Raw genomic sequence first — 22,045 nt, forward strand, 5'->3', positions numbered from 1 at the left:
ATTATTGTGGCCGACGTGTTTTGGAGAAAAACATTTATTTCATAATGTGATTTCCTCCCCACTTTCAATTCTTTTACTTCAATAAAAGGTTAGATTTTTGCGAATTTTTTTAATGAAAGATCAAAAGGATAAACAATGCAGATTTATTTTTTACAGCCATTTTTGATCATATTTACCAGGGGTGCCATTAATTCTTTCCACCACTCTATATATGTATATATATATATATATATATATATATATACGTAGAAAACAGCTGTTTTAAATTGTAATAATATTTCACAATATGAATGTTTTTTTGTTTTGTTTTGTTTTTTAATCAAATAAATGCAGCTTTGGTGAGCAGAAGAGACTTCTTTTAAAAACACGGATCCCAGCCCAGAGGTTACTTGACAAGTCTGCAGCCAGACCCTTCTCGTTTTAATAGAGCAGCTGCTCTCATGATGTTTTACCCGACAAACGACGTCACAGTTCTTTGCTGGGTGCCGGAAATGCAGTCGCAGAGCGCTTGTTTGTAAACAGTTGCTTAATTTATAGAGAAAGTACAGTTAATGTACACCCAGCGCTACATTAACATTGAGCTGCATGTGGGCGTGTGCGTCATCCGGAAGTGAATGTGCGGGGTGACTATCTGTGGTGAGTTGGTTGCTATGCGACATGTCCTGGAAGTGAATGTGTCTTGTTGTAGAGTGTTGAATCATGGCTGCTTCAACAGTCAATGATAGCCGTCACAAAAGACAAAAATGCAGCGAGAAGCTGCCTTTACAAGACAGAGAGATTATCAAACCCTCCATAACAGAGCTCACCAAAGAAGTGCGGACCAACATCCTCTGTACGGTGGAAGGATGCGGCAAGATTCTGCCTAACACTCCAGCACTCAACATGCATCTGGTCAAGTCCCACAGAGTCAAGGTACAACACCATGATACATTTGCAATTTGAAGTTTTTATGTCTTTTCACCTGAGTCTGTTTATTGTAATTGTCTTTCGTGCGTGAACTCAAATTAATAGTATTTGAATTAACGTTAGGCCTACTGAACTGTTAACAGTTACTATTAGGAGAAGTGTTGTGCACCAGTTAAATGTTAAATGTTTTAGTTTAGGAGAGCAGAAGACAGGATTAATACAACTTTAGTATTCTCTTACATAATTTGATGTATTTACATTTGATCTGTCATCATGCTGTTAGGTCTGTCTGTGCAATGTTTAGATCAGGGCTGGGCAACTCTGGCCCTCGACATCTAACGTTACTTTTTCCTGTAGAGTTTAGTCTAACCCTAATCAAATACACCCGAGTCTTCAGGATAACTCGAAAGATACACAGGCAGCAGGTGATTTCGATCAGGACTGGAGCTAAACTCTGTAGGATAGTGAATATGAAAGTGTGCTCTGAAGATAGACACATTTAGATATATAATATGCTGTGTCTTTATAGTATCTCTTTCTGATTTTTCCCGAATTCAATGACAATCAAATGTTTTATTCTACTTAAACACAAAGCTAGCTAATATAACATGCACTAGTTTTGTATTCTACACTCAATGTCAATGGGAACACTTTACAATAAGGTTCATTAGTTAACATTTGTTAGGCTACTGTATTTGTTCATCTTTGTTAACGTTAGTTAATAAAAAATACAGTAATCCATTGCTTGTTCATGTTAGTTCACAGTGCATTAGCTAATGTTGACAAGATTTTAATAATGTAGGCTATTAGTAAATGTTGAAATTAAAATGAACAAAGATTAATGAATGCTGTATAAGTGCAGTACATTATTAGTTCATGCTAGCCTAATTAATGTAGTTAACTAATGAAACTTAAGTGTTGCCATGACAGTTTACTTTGAACTCTACTTTTACTAAACTAAAATTATAGTTACAAACCCCAGAGAAGAAGTATTTCAGAAATTATTTTGCTTGACTGCATGTGTCATAATATTAAGAGAAACCACACTGTTAATGCTATCCTGAGGATGTTAAACACCTATCAACCGACAATGCATTGAATTATGGCGTTCCGATCAGCTATTTTATATGACTTTGCAACATGCACTCGTCTCAGTGAACGTGATGCCAATTAATTTATTATTATTATTATTATTATTATTATTATTAAATTGAACAAAGATTACAGGGGACACGTATCACACACAAAAAAAATAGGATAAGGAACTCGAGGTAGAGCAAGGCAATAAAGTACATTTTCAAACCAGATACAGTAAGAGATAGTCTACTAAAAAAAAATCATAAAACATTTAAAGCAATAGAAATTAAACATGCAATACATGATTAAAAATAAATAGAAATAAATTACATGAAACAACGAAAACATTTTTTTGTCATCTTTACGAAATCAGGAGGTAACATAATGAAACCATATATATATTTTTTAACAACAGAGCGGTTTTAGTGGCTTTCTTGTTAGCTGATTAACAAAGAGAGTCATAGAATAACTTTAAATCAACACAGAAAAGCCTAAAATTGGGCTTAGAATCAGTGACTTTACATTTATGGAGATGAAACTGGCCACATAGAGACATAAGTTTTAATCTGTCGTCCATCTCTTTTGACCCGGAGTCACAAATCAAAAACGGTACATTCTTTATTTCAAAAATAAAAAGTTTGTTGTAAGCAGAGAAAATATGCCAGGCTACTTCTTTCCAGAACTCCTTTGCATAATCACATTATGAGGTCAACTTTCAGTATAGCATTTCCTTTAACATATTTTGTTTCCCCCAAAATTTGTTTTATTTATTTATTTATCTCCTCACACATTTAATTATTTATATGTGTATTTAGTTAGGAGTATGTGGATTTAGGTAATTATGTATTTATTTGTAAAAAAAAATATATTTATTTATGTAGATATTTTTTTTGTGGACTTATTTATGTATTCATTAATTTGCCTATTTATATATTTATGGCTTTTACAGCTTTCGTCCTCCATATGTAACAGAACTATCACAATTAAAAATACAATTCATAATCGCAGGGTAGCCTAATTCAACATGTAAATGAAACACAGTCATCTGATGTGCGGAGCCAGGACTGTGTGCATTATGCATGATAAATATGTCATATTACACTATAAAACCTTCATAACTGCAATTAAACGATAGGCTAAATAAATTAAATGTTCAGTAGGCTAACTCATATCTGCTGAACATTTGGAATAAAAATATGCTGAAAACCGAAACAGCATTTGACAAACGAAATGCGGCTCACTTGTTTATTATGCTGCTGTTACGAAAATTGGACAAATAAATAAATTAATAGCGCTAAATAAATAAACAAACAAATGACAAACTACAGTAAAGTAGGCCTATAGGACATAAACTGTTTTGTTTTTAGCATAATAGCTATTGTGTTTACAAATTGTAGTTGTATAATTTCGGTCATAATGGGACATAATGGGCTATTTTTTTATTATTATTTTTTTTTTCTGTTCTATTCTTCTATTTACAGGATCTACAGAAACAATCTCATATACAGTTGACGAGATCGAGTTGGCGACCACTGATATACCAAAGTGCTGTAGCCTAGGCCTGTTAAAATTATAAAAGATAAAAACAAACAAACCCAACAATAAGCTATAAAAATGCAATAGCCTATATCAAGTGTCTTCCATATTTCTATCTTTGTGGGGGCATTTGGCCCTCAAAATGTAGGTTAAACAAGAACACACACATAAATATAGCAGACGCAGACGTCACGTTCAGTGAGAGGAATAAGTGAAGGGAAAGTTAATTGTGCAGGAACAGACACACTGCACTGAGCCGTGTTGAGTAGCGTGTTGCAATACGTGTTAGAGAAAAAAATATTTAATAACTTCACTGCCACACGTGATTTACGTGACGTAAATTGAATGGAATAAATAGCAGATTAAAAAAAAAAAAAAAAAAAAGACGTTGAGTGAGACGTTCATTGAGACAAGTGCATGTTGGAAAGTTAAATTAAAGAGCTGATCGGAACGCCATATTGAATGAGAGATGCTTGACGGGCTGACAGCCTGAGTGACGTAACCCAGGGCCATTTGGAGTCTGATTTCTGAATAAGAAATTTCCAACCATGAATAAACACAAGCTATATAGAAATGTACTGTTTGTTTATTTGTTGTGCAGCAAGGGAAAGCATTTTAATTGTATTATTTAACGAGTTAAAATCAATAAAGTTAAATCCACCCTAATTTTGAGAATTTAATATCACTGTATCGTCCGCTAACTGACTAATAATTATCTCTGTATTTCCAATGTTAATCCCTTTTACCCTTTTACCATGTACTCTCTTTATTGGCTTACTTTTCAATTATAATGGTAACCAAGAAAAACTTCCATGAATAGTTAATATAATAATGGAATATTTCTAGGCTGTACAGCCAGTCAGATAAATCAACAGGAAAATAGATGGGGAAAAAAGCTATAATGCAGAAAGTCTTTTACCTACCACAAAATCACGCTGTTGTGTGTAGGTACAATAGATACTGTTTGCATGCGTTCCCTTTTATATGTTCACTAAACATTGATGCTATGGGGACACACTCCCATAGTCAGTATAGCTGACGCTATGAGAACACCCTCCAGGTGTGCTGATTGGCTGTACAAAATAATTTCAGTTTATTAGATGATTTTGCTAGCACCATCCACCAAGGTATTGCATCACTGATGCCTCAAAAATAACATGCTTGCGGCAACACAACTTGGATTTTTCTTCTTCAGGAAGACTTGTTTATCTGTTTGTGCCTTTTATTTTTATTTTATTTATTTTTTATTTTTCTCCATGCTTTGGATTTCATTGTGTTTGGTGGCCTACATTGTGTAGATTATTCTCTTCAGGGTGAATGCAATGGCTTATCGACGTGTGTATCTCATATTTCCATAGCGTCAGCAGCTAGTGCAGCATTGACAGTATGACGTTGACACCTATGACAGTAGGGAACCAAGGTTACATATGTAACCGAGACTTTTTTTGCCACTGACACAAGAAGCAATATCCTTGTTGTTTCTTTGTCATCTTTTAAAGTCATTTCTCACTGTTTCTTTTGATTTCAGGAGGGTCTGGTCAACCCTACAGTAAGAAAGGACATTAAGGATTCACAAAAGCTGTACTGTTGCCCAATAGAAGGCTGCCCAAGAGGACCATACAGGCCCTTTTCTCAGTTTTCGCTTGTTAAACAGGTACTTGCCATTGTTATATGCATGTTTCATTCTATTATTTTTTTCTCATTGTTCCTTAAGTTAGGGCTGGGAGATATGTCAAAAATAAGATCACAATGTGTTTTTTTCTCCATATTGATCGATATTGATATTTATCACAAATTCAGTATATAATGTGATAATGCTGCCAGTTTAAATATCTCGACAATAACTCATTTATTCAATTTTAGAATACATGTTAACTATAATAGAATAACGTAACATAAACTTTTAACTGAAACATGCTTTTTCTGCCAATCAGTGGTTGCAGCAAAAATCTCAAATATTTGAAGAGGTACAACCAATACAAAAATTATATAAAAAACGCTGTATGTGCAATTAAAATGTTTGTACAACTCAATTTGAACTATTTGAGTGCTGATTATTAAATAATTGTGATTAATTTTTATTTTTGTGATTAATTTATTTTTATTTATTTTCGGTTTCCAGCCAAATCCATCCGCAATTTGGGGTTTTGGCCCAGAATTTTCTTTTCTTTGCTTCCCTAATAATAACTTATTCTGTGTTAACTGGCCCTGTGTGAACTGCACTTCATTGGTTTTAAGAAACCCAAACCACTTCCATATAGTTGAAGTTATGGTACCTCTTTTTCACTATTTCCTCACCTTTGATGGTAACGCAAGTTTGGCTTCGGCTTTCCTTTGCCGGCTCCCTGCAGACTGACTGGCTGTTTTTGCAATTAATTCTGGTGTGTGATAGACTAGTAGGGTTATGCATATCAAGCAAAAATATCCAGAGCTTATCATCATTAACAACATAAATTTTATTTTCGATCTCGATATGATAGTTTATCTCCCAGCCTTACTTTCAGTAAACTGACACCGTTTCATTTTTATACTTTCCTATAACTCAGTGGTTCTCAAAATGGGGTATGTGAGATGACAGAGAGGTTACACAAACAAAATGATGAGTTTTGCCATTCATTTATTCTGCCCCACCAGTTAATACAATTAAATCCGAACATGCATTTCTAACAGGCAAAATGCCGCCTCTAATGTAAAAACAGGAAAATGGTAGTGCCGTAAAAAAATAAATACATGACATCCAATCAAATTAAATAATCTTTTGCAGCCCAAACTGACTGCATCTTAAAACATCTTATAACATTATTTATGACTTTGTAATTGCATTCATACTACCTTTATACCACCATACCACTAGTATCACCTGGCTTTGCATTTATAAGGGTAAAAAATGCACCTTAAAATTAATTTAAGGGGGGAAATATTGTCCCTTAATGGTAAAGGTGTGACTGCAGTCTAAGTGGAAGAGAGGGGGTACGCAGAAGGATGTGAAGTGCCTCAGGGGGTACGCCAAAAAGTTTGGGAACCACTGCTATAACTTGATATATATTTTATGTCCTGCTAGGAAAACAACTGCTAACTAACATGTTTTCTAATCTTACTAATGGCATAGCACTTCATGAAGATGCATGCAGAAAAGAAGCACAAGTGTTTGAAGTGCAGTAATGGCTACAGCACTGAGTGGGACCTGCGGAGACATGCTGAGGATTGTGGGAGGACATACAGCTGTACTTGTGGTTGTCCTTATGCCAGTAGAGCAGCACTGCTGTCTCATGTCTACAGAACAGGCCACGAGGTTCCCAAGGAGCACAGGTACTCCATTTATCTGACTAAGAATTAAAACTGTGTTTTAGTGCTGGTATATTTTGTAATGGGGAAAACATGAAAAAGATGGTATGATTTCCCCAGTGGCTTGCTTAAATCATGATAATAATCTTCTTTCTAGTAGATATCATGTCTGACCTCACCTAGGACATTATCTTTTATTAATATCTTATGTCCTAGTTTAAGGTTGTTAATCATAGTGTGTCTTAATAAAATGCTCAGAGTGTTTGTCTTCTAGGTATCCACCAGTGAAAAAGAGGAAGATGGAAAGATTGTCAAACAGTGCAGCAAATGGTATGCCTGGTGAACAAATAAATGAAATTCCAGACTCTAAGAAAAAGCTCACTGAAGGAGCATTTTCAACCATATTAGTCTCTGAAGCCCCAGACAGAGCACAGCACAACTCTAACCAACCTGGAAACATTCAGAAGCTCCTTCTCCCGAAGCCCAAATTGGCCATAGTCAACGTTCCTGTTATGCAGTTCACCCACCTGCCTGTTCTCCTCCCCTCTGCAGAGAGTAGTGCCTTGAGGTTGTTGGTCTTGTCTGTGGATGCACAAGGGTCCGTAAACACTGTGCATATTTTGTCACCGTCGGTCGGCACAGTCGTACCTGATCTGAACAACAAGACTTTCAAAGAGACCTTTCCTGTACCAACATCGGGCCCAGAAACTTTTAGCACAGGAGTACAGGTCAAGAGACTAGACAACAACAAAAGCACTTCAACAAACATTCAAACTGACATCTCATACCTCAACAAAGGGATGGATGCTGGACCAGCGACTGTTTCCCCCTGCTGTGAGGCCTCAGTATCCTCTTGCTCTCAGACAGACATCAGTGTAAGTGCTCAGATTCAGCTGCCTATTAGTGTGCAAACCCAGACACTACCCTCACGACTCAAAGCCACTTTTTCCATTGGGGCACAGACAGATGTTTTCAGTTTCTCGTCCTTTAATGTGACCCGAGAAACACAAACAAGCTGTTCTGTAGCTCCAATGCATGAAAGCCAGATGGACCAAGCGATGTGCACAAATCTTTTTGATACTGATACACTCAGTGTCTCCACTCAAACTGCAACGGCTGATGCGACTTTTAGAACCAGTGGTTTAGAAGATCATCTAACCAGCACTGGAGCAGGGCTTTTTGAGGACAAGGCTGCTGCATCCATGTGTTTTGGGGCCCAGACTGACATTTTGCACCAAAACACAGTTGCAGACAACCAGACTCAGACCATGATACTCTTTCGTGACCTTGAGAATATACTATCTGACACCATAACTGGGGCAGCTTCGAGCTGTGGTTCAGGTTTAGCTGCGCATGAACCGCATCACACTGGTATTGACTTTGACTTTGAGGAGTTCCTTAATGCAACACATATTCAGACTCAGACAGAAGAAAGTGGCTTGAACAGTCTGAACACAGAGACAACTTTGGAACTCCTGGACATTGAGACACAGACTGACTTCCTGCTCTTTGACAACCTTGGTAATGGGCACAACAGTGACGTTGGAACAAGGGTGCAACCCAATGACCTGGAGCTGGAGATGTTTGACACCCAGACCCAGACAGACCTCAACTTCCTGCTAGAAACGAGTGGGCACATGCCCCTTGGGAGTATCCTCAGACAGTCTAGTTTCAGCATGAGCACAGAGTCCTCGGACACAGAAACACAGACTGAGATCAGGCCTGCTCCGCTTTCTCTGCCTTGCTCCCATGATGGGCAGGTGAGGCTCAGCAGTGCTGAAACTCAGACCATCTCCAGTTCCTTTCACAGCCTTGGCCACCTCTTCCACACTAGCAATGAGACCCAGACAGCAGTCGATGACTTTCTTTCAGCAGACTTGGCCTGGAACATGGAGTCTCACTTTAGCTCGGTGGAAACCCAAACGTGCGAGGAGCTCATCTCATTGTTTCGACACAATGAGAAAGCCAAAATGTGATTTGATTGGTTTAGTTTACATAATGGAGTCATTCCTAGTATCTCCCTCAGCAAGGGTGGCAGAACTTAAAAACAGTCCCTTAAAATCATCGAGAACTCAGTCTGTCAGATAATATTTGTATGAATACTTGTAGAATCTTAGACATAATTCAACAATAAGGTATTGCATATCTGCCCAAATCTAAGGATGTATGAGTATACCTTTGCAGCACTTTATTACCTCATTATCAGTGTTCAAAATATATCGGTAGTCCTAAAAGCATTTTGTTTGTTGCAGTAGATCAGGTCAGAGCCTCTCGTGGGGATGTGTAGTAAATTGGTACTGGTGTGTGTGTGTGTGTGTGTGTGTGTGTGTGTGTGTGTGTGTGTGTGTGTGTGTGTGTGTGTGTGTGTGTGTGTGTGTGTGTGTGTAAAACAAGTCAAGAAATCAGAAATTATAAACATTCCTTCACATGTAAAATGTCTTGTCTCGTAGGTATACTTTCCAGTCTGATGTTTAGATGACTTAGAGTCTTATTGTCTTTATATGTTTTTTTTCTTCTTCTTCTAAACCTTGGGCTGTTTGTTTGCTTTGTGATGCGTAACAACTTAGGTTACATTTATTTGTGCAATGCTCTAGACCCATCTACTAGTCACTGTGAGTAAATTTGGGTCTTGATTCATGACAGAATTCATGTAAATATTTCTTGCTGACTGTTATGGCATATTCATTTTAATCTTTACATCCTAAATCAGATGAATTTGCATATTATGCATGTTTCAGATGTCACATTTCCTTAAAAAGAGGAGCTGGGACATTGCTCTTGTTTACTGTGATTGGCATTCTGTACTGTGAGTAGATTCAAATAAGCAAATCGCGAAAGTTTACAGTAAAACAAAACCTTTAATATTTCGTTAAAAGCATGTGTCAATTTTGATGGGATATGTTCTAATGATTTCAAATACCAGTTTAAACTTGCTGTATTAACCTTTTTGTTGATGCCTTAATTTAAGTGTTAATATGCTTTTGATGGAGATACTGAATTCACAGTGCTGCTTAACTTTGTTGTCAAAATTGCTGTCCTTTGTTTGAGTTTTTATTTTCTTCATTTCGTAAGAGATTTTAATGTGTATATTTATTTGGTTTTGGTTATTTTGAATCTTTCATCTCTAAGTGTGGTGTAAAATCACTAGCTCATTCACTACTCCTTGGCCTTACTACACTGAAAGCCAACCATAGCTTTATTTTCAGTGTGTGTGTGTGTGTGTACACACACACTTAATGTACTTAATGTATATATTTGGAAATTCCACAAGTAGAATGTGACGCAGTGTCTGTTTCCCTTATGACGTTACATTGGCTGCTTCTCAACATTGTAACTGCAAAAGAGCTTTAGTATTTTCATGCCAAACATTAGAGACTCTCATATTCAACCACTACATTCATTAAAATGTTATTTAGATCTTGGAATAAATACTGCAAATGAATATGTGTTAATTTTGTTTAGGCAATGATGTCATAGTAAAAACTTCCAATAGAAAACTTGAAAGAGTCAGCTAAGCTTGTGTTTCTCTGTAGAGTGCATGCATTTCTTTTGTGCCAAGAATAACTTTTGTGTTGCTTTTTGTGTTTTATCATTATCAACATGTTTCTAACTTAACTTGGTATAAGACATTATTTATAATTATGTATATTAATAATGATATAATGATTATTTTTGTTCTTTGAAGGCTGGTCATTTGTACTTTATGGCTATGTTCTGTTGTTTAGGCTATGCTGATGCACATGAAACCGCAAAATAAACTGCAGAGAATATATTAATCAAATCAAGCATAATGCTGTTGTTTATATTACACTAATACCTATTACTCTACACTAAATGTGATTTATTATTTTCTTCTATTCTCTATTATTGTCAAGAGCAAATATTATTAGTGTCAACAAATTATTCTGTTGTAAATCAAGTAATTTTGGCACATACAGCTGGTCACAGATTTATAGGACAAATTTCCCAGTTGTCATGGAATCTTATATCTTATTATGCAAAGCTGCATACAAATGGTACAGGATAAAGTACTATTCAAGCTGTATAAGGACAGAAGAGACTTCACTAGTTTGCACACCTGTATTAAGCTGTTAAAGGTAGGGTATGGGATTTGCAAAACGGCTGGCAGATTTAAAAAAAAATACACAACTCAAATGGTCCTACCTTCTTTCCTCCAACGCTGGCCCTGACTCCACCCATTCGACGCGCAATGGATGGGGGATGGGAGGGGGGAGGGGGTACGACCGTTTGATTGACGAACTTGCTGTCCAATGATTCTAGGTGGTCTTGGAAATGATTGGCTGGAGTTTTTCGAGTCCTGCCCGTTCCACAGATGATTAAATTGCTTAATTTTCATTTCAGTGCTTCTAACTCAGTGGCTGTAAGTGGGTTAGGAATAGGATTTCAAGTGATTTTGAAAAAAATGGACAAAAAAGAGAATCACATACCCCACCTTTAATCAGATACATTTTTTGGCATGGTTCTGAGTAAAAGTATCCTGCAGTCTCGGAATACTTGAAAATCTCTTTATGTTGCATAACATCTTCATTTAGCACACATATAGTACAGTCTTATGCTGTTTATAAAAAAGGAATTACAACACCGATTTACCTGTACTCCATTAGTAATATTCACACAGGCATGCGAACTCTAGTTCCAATCAGCATTAGTCGATGAGCTTCAGGTCTTTTCAGATCTCTTGATTTGTGGCCAGAATACAATCTATAACTGGTGTTGTTTCTGGTGGAAGGCCTTGTCAATTCTTCCTGCCTGAGGTTTCGGCCCACAGTGCTGGAAGGTAATTCATACTTGTTTTGAAAAGTGATGTTAAAAGTTGGTAGCATTTGAGTGCTGTCCTGGGATAGACAATGTTTTGTGTTGGGAGATCCCTTAAACCTGTAGCTGTTCTCTCCTGGGATAAAGTTTGTGAGGACCTCAGCGACATTTCCTGTGGCACCAGCGGTGACGGCATCGGTGGCCCCGGGCATCATGGCCTTGGTGACTTCTGCTTGGTGCCAGTCTGTTGACTGTGCTCTTTTAAAAACACTGTTGCTCCTTAGGTTTCTGAACTCTCGGACAGGTGGCAACACACTAACGCTTCTGATTCTATAAGCAACTGTCTTTTCCTTCAGCATTTGACATGGTTCGGTATGGTAATGGCAGACTGATGGTAATTTGTTTTTACACTGTTCATCTCCAGAAAGCAATTTGTCGATTAATGGCCCTGACATATTTTGCAGAGATAGGCTGAAAGAGTATAGTTCATCTGAGGAGGTAGGGGGGCAAACGGTATTTTGAGTTTCCTTTGCAAGATCCTGAAGGGTTGGCGCAGTTTTCAGAGCATTTCCAGCAGGGTAATAAATGGGCAGATCAGAAAGTTTAAGGTCTGCACACAGGAGACAGTGAGAGTCTATGATGTCTTGCTTGTTTTTCCCCTTCCTTTGCAGTTGAAGTAATACAGCAAAAGGGGGCAATCTCCCCCAACCTTCAACCTGTTAAAAAAAAATGCAGTTTGTAACTCTGAAATTATTAACAGATGCAATATTTAAAATGTGGGAACACTAATGAAGCTGCATCTGAAATGCATACCACAAAAAGTTTACAAATACTTTACACAAAATATGCATTTTCAGTGACTGTTCAATGCTGCACGGAGAGAACTTAGTTGCATTTACACACAGTATAACTTCAGAAATAATGTTATGTAGTTAATGTGTAAACATAAAACTATGAGTATACAATGGAAGCTTGTTTCCACCTTGGAATAACAAAAATTAAAAGATAATTGCGACTTTTTATCTCACAATTTTGAATTTACATCTTGCAATTATGACTTTTTCTAGTTATGTCAGAATAGTAAGATACAAATTTGCAATTGCGTGTTATAAAGTCAGAATTGTGAGATAAAAACTCGAAATTCTTACTTTTTTCTCACAATTGTGAGCTATAATCTCGCAACTGCGGACCCCGAAAGGAGGGGTCAAAAAATATGAGATGGGAGGAAAAATAGTAAGTTAGTGCTTTTGCGTTCTCTCGTGAATATTTTATGTTCCCTGAGAAACTTGGCGTTCGCTCGCAAAATGTTTGCTTCTCCTGATAAACACTGCATTCGCTCGCAAAACCTTTGTATTCGCTCGCAAAAACTTTTGCAGTTGCTCGCAAAACTTTTGTGTTCTTTGCGATTAAACGCAAAGTTTCTCAGGGGAACGTAAACATTTTGCGAATGAACGGAAAGTTTCTCGTGGGAACGCAAAACATTTGCCAAATTTTTTTTCCTCCTGTCTCGTGTCTTTACACAGAAATTTGTAGCAACCCAGCTTAACTTGGTTGTGTAAAGATAATACACAACACACAATTGATGACTGGCAATAATAAAATAAATATTTATACAGGAAATGTGACCAAATTACATAGTAACATTTAGAACAACACACTCTCCTAGTCAGTGTGTTGTTCTAAATGTTAGTACACATGTAATTTGGTCATATTTTCGAAATACATATCATATATGAGATTTATAATAAGTTGAATTATATGATTAATTACCATATGGTAAACAATTACTGACAAAATATAGCAGAAGGGACATACAAAAAGGGACAGCGAGTATAGGGCCTAACGTTAAATACAGCAATGTAAAAAGACAGATCAGGGGAAAGCACTCAGAATAAGTGTAATTCTTCTGTCGTGTTAATTTGACTCACAGCGTCTTCCCAGCCAGTGCGGCTCTGAAACAAATGCATGTTGTGCTCCCTGCAATAATCCTCTTCACTGAGATCCAACAACTCATTGACATACTGTCTGCACAAAGACTCTGTGTTCCCTTTTGCGCGGTCAATAGTCGCATGTTGTTTCTCAGCATCAGTTTCGTCTGATGCACAGGCTTCGGTGATGTTCATTCCGGACAGCTTCAATCACAGTCTAAGACGCAACAACGACAACAATTTCTGTAAAGATAATTTGAGTCTTGAGTTAACTTACCTCTCCTAATAATTTAGGCTACCATAATGAACTACGGAAAGACTGAAACACAGCAAATACATGCGTAACGTTACATGCGTCATTCAAATAAAACATGCAACAAGTAGTCTAAATAACTTAAACTGCCAACTTACGTTGTTTTTACAACTCTAAAATCTTAAATTTAGTACTGTTAGTGGACACTAAAAAAAAGAAAAAAGTTTAAATGCATAAAATGGAATTTTGTGTTAAGTAACTATGTGAACGGATGTTTGGAGTCCTGTTATCATGACAACCGTTGGAGAGGATGACGTAGTGGAAAAAAAGACGAGGCGCATGTCGGCACCTCTATGGTCGGCATTTGAAGGAGCCTTATGTTAAAAACAAATTATGTTAAAATTAAATTAATTATTGCTTATACAATTGTGTTAAAGTTTTGGTAAATTAGTTTGTAATATGAGCTTTCCATTTGAGGCATTTAGAATGTTTATATTATTTTATTGTTGTAAAAAAAAAATCACATGCCTCTTTTAGCTTTACAGAATGAAGAGAGCAGATATACAGGCTCATAAATGAATAGGTTTCCCAAGCGTTTTAAAAAACAAAAGTCTATTTTACTCAGAAGTGCTATTGCGGCGTTGTATCTACTGTGAGACGTGATCGAACGCACGGCGACTGTGTTTTGCTGAGGGGGTGTGTCAGACAGGCAGAGAATTCAACTGTGGTGACGATGGGCTCATGAATATTAATTAGAAACGAGCCCTTCTTCGCTTAGTAGGCTACAATTGGCTGAAAGGTCAGCGTTGGTAATGAGTGCTTGTCAGCTGGCGAATTAACAAAGCTTATTTGGCTTATGAATATTAGGTACGTTTCTTGACCTCACGATTGACGAAGGTTAACAAGAAACGTCATTTGACCTAATTAATATTCATAACCTAAGCTTTGCCATGGTAGGCTTCAGCCGGCAGCAGGCAGCAGCATCCACTAAGATTGGTTCAGGTATCCGCAGACAGTGCCATCAACGGTCGTAGCTTCCACTCTTTCAGTAGCCTATAATGCAGAAGGACACTTAACATCAGACCTCAACTGAAACATTTTCAAAGGATTTTGCAGACTATTTTATGGAAACCGATGCTGTGGTAATGCTGCCTCCCAAGAACTGCATCCCCAGAAACTACAGTTGTATGGCTGGGCTGTTCGGAAGCCTGGCACCATCAGAGCAAACGCTGGAGAACGGAGAAGAAGACATGGAGGGAGAGGAGGATATGAATGGAGACTGTGAACCATTAGAAATCAGCGTTGTGAATAAAAAGCCGAGAGGAAGAGAGTCATTCCTGAAGCCCCCACTAAGCCCGACGCTGCGCCGCAGGTGCAAGTCTCTCCCCACACCGGCTGAAAGAGCCAAATTAGAGATAGCACGAAACCGGAGCCCAAGCTGTCAAAAAAAGGTACGATTCGCTGACGCTCTGGGACTGGACCTGATTTCTATCAAACACTTCGATGACACGGATATGCCTGAGGTTCCAGACCGCATTATTGACAAATTCAAAAAAGCCAGAGCTCTCCACTTGAATAACTTCGACAAGTCCAACACATCAAGCCAGTCTGTGTTTATGGAGCTGCTCTTCACCAATCCAGGATCCCTGCCGGACTTCCTGGACAGAGTTCTTGCAGTGAATGTTTTGCTGGAGTCTGTTCAGGCTGATGAGTTCAGCATCTCGGGGATCGTGCGAGTTCTTAATTTGGCTTTCGAGAAAAATGTCTATGTGAGGTACACCTTAAATAACTGGACGACATTTGTGGATATTCTGGCGTATTATGTCCCCCGTTCTTGTGACGGACACACGGACAAATTTAGCTTCAAAATCATCACCCCGTCCTTTCTGGAGTTTGGGGGAACACTGCAGTTTGCCATCAGGTACTGTGTCGGAGGAGGTGAATTTTGGGACAACAACAATGGAAGTAATTACAGAGTAAGACGCCACAGGTTTAAAATTTCGCCTCCGAGGGAATGGGAAAACGGTTGGATCCATTTTATTTAGTAGCCTACGCAATTCAGCCGTTCCGCCATGACGATGCTTGGCTCGAGAATATTAATTAGGCTATGTTACGAGCCTTCCATTCGCGAATTGGCAAAGTAATAATCATGAGCCAAGCCTTCACCATAGTAATCTCTCCAGCAGTATAACGTTACATTGAGGTTGACCTTCCATGAAAAACGTATGTAGCATATACCACATATTCGTAAACTGAACACCATTGTTTTTATTTGTCTGCTTTTTTGTCGTAAACTGAACACCATTGTTTGTTGTTGGTCTGTGCTTTTTGTCGTGGTTTAATTGATGTCAGGTAGAGAAAGGGAAATTCAATTTATAGGCTATCAGTGGCCGCAACCGTAAATTTAGGTTTCTGGGTTTTAGCGCCAGTTTATGATAAAAAATAATAATAATAATTGTAAGCTATGTAGAGCCTATATTGTAATCGCTGAACAGACGCAGAACATTAGTTGCGTTCTTCAGCCTGAGGGGGGCGCTCTAATGTTGATTGACAGGCTTTAAGTGCACACGCATAGAACGCTATTTTAGTATTTATTGCCTCTGAATGTTGTAACATATATTACAAGTTGTAGAGGAATTCCAGTGAGTACAATAAAGCCATGTCTATTCTGAAACATAAAACAAACACAACTAGGCTATTCACACATCCTTTGTTTAATGTAATACGCTACTCTACATAAGAAGAACAGGCATGCCAACTAGTTACTGACCTGATGCAGACTAGACTAATATACACATAGCTGACTGATAGTCTCGGTCTGGAGCGAGGTTTACGTAAGCTAACGTGAAAATAAGCGGGGCAGGAAATGCCTCAATGGCTCTCAATTAGAGCGCGCTGTAGTTCCATTTTTCAACACAGATTTACATTGGGTAAATTGTGGGGCGCTGTAGAGCTGGGGAAGACTCGGGCACCCGCTGGCTCGCTTAGTATCAACTTTATTTATCAATTAGGCAAAATTATTCAAATTAATACAGTTTAATATATCCTGCTCACATTACGACATAAAACAGTCTTGAAAATTAGAAAAATATCCCAAAAAAAAATCTGAACAATTTTACGATTCAGTTTATATAGAGGTCTATGAGGAGTTCAGATGCAAAAGCCTCTAAGTGCCATCTGAAATTTTCTTCTAGAATGATAATTTTGATCAAGCTCGTATATTTAAGTTCAGTAATTTCACTTAATTGTAATTTAAGTGAAATTACTGAAATTAAATATACGAGCTTGATCAAAATTATCATTCTAGAAGAAAATTTCAGATGGCACTTAGAGGCTTTTGCATCTGAACTCTTAATATTTTTACCCCTTCCCTTACAGACGAGCCGCGGCTGGTCAGATAGTGACGAATGTAACATTAGGCATATTTCCATCGGTGTAAAACTGATTGTTTAGCATGTTTGTTTGTACATGGATGGTCATAGAGACAAAACCTCGGTCTGCATTCCTTAAAAAGAGCAGGACCATTTAAATGAACCCAGTTTGCATTTAGCTTCAATGCATGTAATAGGATATTGTGTAATAATTACATAATCCCCGGTGCCTCTGTTATTCTTCAGTTCAAGTGAAATCATGTTGCTTCAGCATCACTGTGCTTGTTTCACAATACATTGCAGCTAAGGGTAAAGGTTAGGCTATATCTGAGGGAAATTCTTACATAATAAATCAAACCTTTTAGATGATAGAGACAAGTACGTTTACAAAGCCAGGTGACTTGCTGTGGCTATTAAAGTTATGCTTACTATTAAAGTCAGCATGAAACTACCCTATCTCTGAAAGGGATAGTCCACCCAAAAATACAAATTCTCTCACCATTTACTCACCCTCATTTACTACCCCAGATGTTTATCTTTCTTTAGATGAACACAGATATTTTTTTCCAAATATCTGTTTTAGTGTTTGAGTGTCCGAATGTTGACGCTTCAAAAAGAACACACAGATATCGGGATGGTAATCCATATGACTCCAGTGGATGAATCTTCTGAAGCAAAACGATAGGTGTAAGAAAAATACTTATAGTTTTAACTTTTACCATCACTTCCAGCATACTGCAATACGAACATTAACAAAAACTGTATTTTTATTTATTTATTTATTTATTTTTGGCGTGGACTATCCCTTTTAAAGCACATTGTGAAAGATTCATCCTTGCATTATTATTATTTGTTGTTGTTGTTGTCTTTGACATTGTTATCTTTAATCTAATCATAGCTTGGTCTTCCTGTAATATGATTTATTCTCTTTTTAATCAGATCATTAAATTTCTTGAACATATTGAAGAAATATTTTTTTGGAACAAAACCAAATGAGTATAGGTATTTTCAGGGATAATTAACATTTAAAAAGCCCAGTATCAGCTTTCACGCTGAAACGGTAGAAAGTGTTTAATATACCTCACATTGTGTAAGCTAGTATGTCTTGGCTGAGCCAAGCGTTATTTTTTAGTTACTTAACATGGGTCTAGGATCAGTAAAGTATTTCAAGCCATGCCTGTAATTTGGTTTAGATTTCAATTTCAATAGATTTCAATGGTGAAAGCACATTAAAAGAGTTATATCAAAGAATGTTCCTATTACCTTTAGGTTTAGGCTTGTGAACTACTGCCACTGAAGCTGAGATATAAGACAGGGCAGATTCAATGACTTCCTGATCCTCTTGTACTCTGCTACAGTGGGTTGAACATAGAAAATGATGTCACCGAAACACCATATTTCATTAGTGCCCTATTTAAACATTTTGAGCCATGAGTCAAAATTGAAGTACTTTTCTTTAAGATTTTTTTGGGTCTTCAGCAGCACTTTTGAGAAGTTTATTACTGAATGACAAATGATTGTATCGCTGAACCTTTTGCAAAGTATGAATAGAGCATCTGCCCGAAAAGTTATACAGTGTATTCAGAAAGGATTCAGAATTATTCCCTTATTTTTTCACATTTTGTCATGTTGCCGACTTATACTAAAATAAATCATCTCAAAGATGATCCAGAGAAATGGGATGCACCTGAACTAAATTTCAAGTGTCATGGCAAAGGGTTTGAATGCGTACAGTATGTCAATGTGATATTTCAGCTTTTATCCTTTTTATCTTGATCTGAATACTTTCTGAATGCATATGTATGTATATTGAGTGAAAGACTTGCACAAATGAACATCCTGTTTTGTTTAACATCCAAACATCCATTCTTTGTAATGTTTTCTTTATTACTGGCCTGGATTTATTCTTCTTCGGTCATTCTTCTTTAGTCACTCTTTCAAAGTAGGGATTTGTGACAGTTTGGAGGCAAAACGAAGGAATAAGCTTTCTATTTTAAGTTCTTGTTGTACTGTTGTATTGTTTAAACGTAACTTGATCCTTGTGGAAGAAAAACCTGAAATGAACTTTTCACAAATTACATTCTGTTTTTTTAACCTATGCAATACCTGTCTTTAATGTTTCGGTTTTGCTATTGTATCACTGTGTCATGTTGTTAATCATTGTTTCACTTTTGAATAGTAATACTGTGTCTTCTGCTTGCATGTACAAAAATTACAAAAATCACTGTAATACCTCATTGTTTCAGGTTGATGGGGGAAACTCGCACACCTCAATTCTCTGTGTTTGCTAATAAAATGCTGTTTTGGTAAAGTGTGGTCATTTGAAGTCATGTAAACCCCTACTCAGAACTTAGTTAACATCACTTTCAATGTTCATAGCATCATTCACTTGGACAGCCATGGTTCTGTCTTCTAATTTTTTTCTTAAGATAAAATAATAAATTACAATTTAAATTTGTAGTGTTTTGGCAATCTTTTCTCTTGGTTTCCCTCAATAGAATAAAAGGTTTTCATGCTCTAGGGCTGGGCCATATGTCCAAACAGGTGAACATTTCACAAATCTAAGGTAGTACATTTAAAACATTTTTGAATTCTTTATACTTTTTCAGTCTTTTTTCCTTAACAAAATAAATATCTTAATAGAAAAATCCATTTCTTAGTTTCTGCATGTTCTAACGGGTGATATTGTTTCAAATCATGAAAGAGGTTTGTATTGCCTCACTTTGATGGCACTTATCTTTGGCACAGTTTGCAGTGCACTCAGCAATATTAATATTACATGTTTTGTCTCTTAAGATGGAAATGCACATTCGACAGTAGCTTGGGCTGACAATAGCAGTAGCTTGAGTTGGGATGCAGAGGTATAGGCTGAATTGAACAAAAACAGTAGGCCTATCTGTAAAAAATGTAATATCCTCATTTTTATAGGGTAAAATTTAAATATTATGACAGTTTGAGTTAGGACTCGGTTTTTATTAAAATTACAATTGGTCATACATAACATACATTTAGATTGTGATAACCATAGGTTTTAGATAAAAAGCCAAGTCTAACTCGTTCATTGTAGCGGCCAAAGCCGTTTCAAACAACTGGTGTTCATCCATAGCCATCTTGCAATGTTTACTAAATATGACTTCGACGTCACAGCGCTGTCGTCATCTCATCTCTGGCCCGCCTATATCAGATAACCCGATGTGATTGGTGCAGCTCGGATACAAGGGCATATTTAATGAGCATCATTACTCGACGCCAGAGTAAACTCGCTGAGCAAATTCAACTTGTGCTCTCGCGAGAACTCTTGATTTCCAGGGTACAAAAATGGATAAATGACTTCAAATCCGTTTTGCACATGTGGGCAGTCATGAGACGCCCCTTTCAGCCGATTGGTCAAGCAAATCTGAGCCTGTGACGTCATCAATAGTTCCCCAGGTCTGTTCAACAAAATAATAGTCCGGGTACAGGTACTTAAACTGTACAGGGCAGGTCCTAGATTGGGCTTTCTTCTGTGCAACTTAACGCGTTTCACAGAAATATTTATATCAGAAATATTAAATATTAATCTGCACCCATCTGGTTTTATTTAGCTGTGCAGAGTTAAATCTGTGTGGTGCTGCGCTAGACAGCGCAGAGCGGGTGAAGCACAGACCAATGATCAGTCAATTCTCAATTGTAAATACGCAGCAGTCATAATAACTCTTCTTTTAGACAATACGCTCAGTTTTGGACAAGGTGTGGTCATTGCAAATATTGTAAAGCAAAACTACTGATGGTGGTGGGTACCGATGATGGTAAACATTTTTTTATTGTAACTGTAATCATAGCCATGAGAGTGAGACAGCGAGATGATTGACTGAACGATAGCGGAGGAAAAGGAGCAAGATAGCCTAACTTTTGTTTATTTTTGTTTGTTAAAATATTTCTTATTTCTGTTTAATATAAGTGAGTTTGTCTTTGAAAACAACAACAACAAAACAATCAAATAACACTGTGAGTCAGAAATAATGATGGGCCAACAGTAATTCCACCAAATTTAAAGAAACTGAGACCAATGCAACTCAGTTAATGTATCGTATTTTCATGATATAATTATGTAATCGGCTTATGGCTGACTTGCCGCCACCTACTGGCGGTCTTTCATATTGAAAGTATTGTTACATGTAACTTCATATTTTTCACTGTTGCATTTAATAGTCTCTTAGTATGCAGTTGAAATTGCTATGTAAATGCACTTACTGTGCCACCTTTGAGCTGCATAAAATGTGTAAATACATCTAAATTCCATGTCAGATACATATTTCATCAGACAGCCTATAGTATCTTACTGCAATTTGTGTTGATTGAATATTAATAAAGTGATGACATATTTACAGGTTTTCAAATTTGCTCACATTTTTCTTACAAAAACCTAATTTTACTGGACAATGTCTATTACAGTAGCCTATACAACATAGATATAAGGGTGCTAACAGAGTGATATACAACACTCTTTAAGAAAAGTTTATTTTCATCACACTGTAAAGTGATCTAGAGGAAAAGAAATTAAAAAGTTCAAATTCCAAAGATTTAAATATAAACTCTGTATGCAACACAGCATACTGTAAATTAGTTAGAACCACGGGAAGTAGGGGTTACTCCTGGTGTGGAGTCCAGGGGAAAAATATGGGTGGTAATAAAAATAAAGTTTAAACAAATTCGTGTCGTGTTTTGGCTATAGGCATACATATTACGTGTGTTTATGTGTTTGTATTTTATGCTGTATTATAATTACACTGGGTCACCAACTAAGGACATATTGTAATCTACAGTAAATTAACACATCCTTCTTGACTCTCCAACCGAGTGTAATAGCAGGCTATGTTAAGAAGCCTTTAGCGTTATTATGAAATAGAATCAACCTGTAACTTGTAGCCAAC

At 37.0% G+C, this 22,045-nt stretch overlaps 3 protein-coding genes across 5 annotated transcripts; 2 read left to right on the forward strand and 1 right to left on the reverse strand.

Moving 5' to 3' along the window:
* Nucleotides 1-602: 602 nt before the first annotated feature.
* Nucleotides 603-9,172, forward strand: atmin (ATM interactor). Its single transcript, XM_084123910.1, has 4 exons — nt 603-912; nt 5,048-5,173; nt 6,629-6,828; nt 7,079-9,172. Exons 1-4 carry the CDS (start codon nt 700-702, stop codon nt 8,778-8,780), a joined length of 2,241 nt encoding a protein of 746 aa, XP_083980036.1. The 5' UTR covers nt 603-699; the 3' UTR covers nt 8,781-9,172.
* Nucleotides 9,173-10,749: 1,577 nt separating this feature from the next.
* Nucleotides 10,750-14,788, reverse strand: cUnh16orf46 (chromosome Un C16orf46 homolog). Of its 3 annotated transcripts, none has more exons than XM_084124097.1 (3): nt 14,700-14,788; nt 13,509-13,725; nt 10,750-12,296 (listed from the first exon to the last, which is right to left on the reverse strand). In XM_084124097.1, the coding sequence occupies exons 2-3, from the start codon at nt 13,701-13,703 to the stop codon at nt 11,436-11,438; spliced, it is 1,056 nt and encodes a 351-aa protein (XP_083980223.1). In that variant the 5' UTR covers nt 13,704-13,725; nt 14,700-14,788; the 3' UTR covers nt 10,750-11,435. The 3 variants fall into 3 exon arrangements, with proteins under 3 accessions (XP_083980223.1, XP_083980222.1, XP_083980221.1); XM_084124096.1 differs by lacking the exon at nt 14,700-14,788 and adding an exon at nt 13,920-14,658; XM_084124095.1 differs by lacking the exon at nt 14,700-14,788 and adding an exon at nt 13,920-14,658 and having other exon boundaries at nt 13,509-13,751.
* An 83-nt stretch (nt 14,789-14,871) lies between these two features.
* Nucleotides 14,872-19,443, forward strand: LOC311089420 (protein phosphatase 1 regulatory subunit 3E). Its single transcript, XM_084124099.1, has one exon. It carries the CDS (start codon nt 14,886-14,888, stop codon nt 15,804-15,806), a length of 921 nt encoding a protein of 306 aa, XP_083980225.1. The 5' UTR covers nt 14,872-14,885; the 3' UTR covers nt 15,807-19,443.
* The last annotated feature ends 2,602 nt before the right edge of the window (nt 19,444-22,045 follow it).

This window comes from Abramis brama (genome assembly GCF_963993115.1).
Source record: "Abramis brama genome assembly, chromosome: 9".
NCBI lineage: Eukaryota > Metazoa > Chordata > Actinopteri > Cypriniformes > Leuciscidae > Abramis > Abramis brama.

What these genes read in the sequence shown, in the direction of transcription:
- atmin (XM_084123910.1), top strand. Translation starts at nt 700, where the DNA reads ATGGCTGCTTCAACAGTCAATGATAGCCGTCACAAAAGACAAAAATGC. An exon ending in TCAAGTCCCACAGAGTCAAG is followed by an intron (nt 913 to 5,047) that starts GTACAACACCAT and finishes TTTTGATTTCAG; the next exon opens with GAGGGTCTGGTCAACCCTAC. An exon ending in AGTTTTCGCTTGTTAAACAG is followed by an intron (nt 5,174 to 6,628) that starts GTACTTGCCATT and finishes CTAATGGCATAG; the next exon opens with CACTTCATGAAGATGCATGC.
- LOC311089420 (XM_084124099.1), top strand. Translation starts at nt 14,886, where the DNA reads ATGGAAACCGATGCTGTGGTAATGCTGCCTCCCAAGAACTGCATCCCC.
- cUnh16orf46 (XM_084124097.1), bottom strand. Translation starts at nt 13,703, where the DNA reads ATGAACATCACCGAAGCCTGTGCATCAGACGAAACTGATGCTGAGAAA. An exon ending in GCACTGGCTGGGAAGACGCT is followed by an intron (nt 12,297 to 13,508) that starts GTGAGTCAAATT and finishes TTTTTTTAACAG; the next exon opens with GTTGAAGGTTGGGGGAGATT.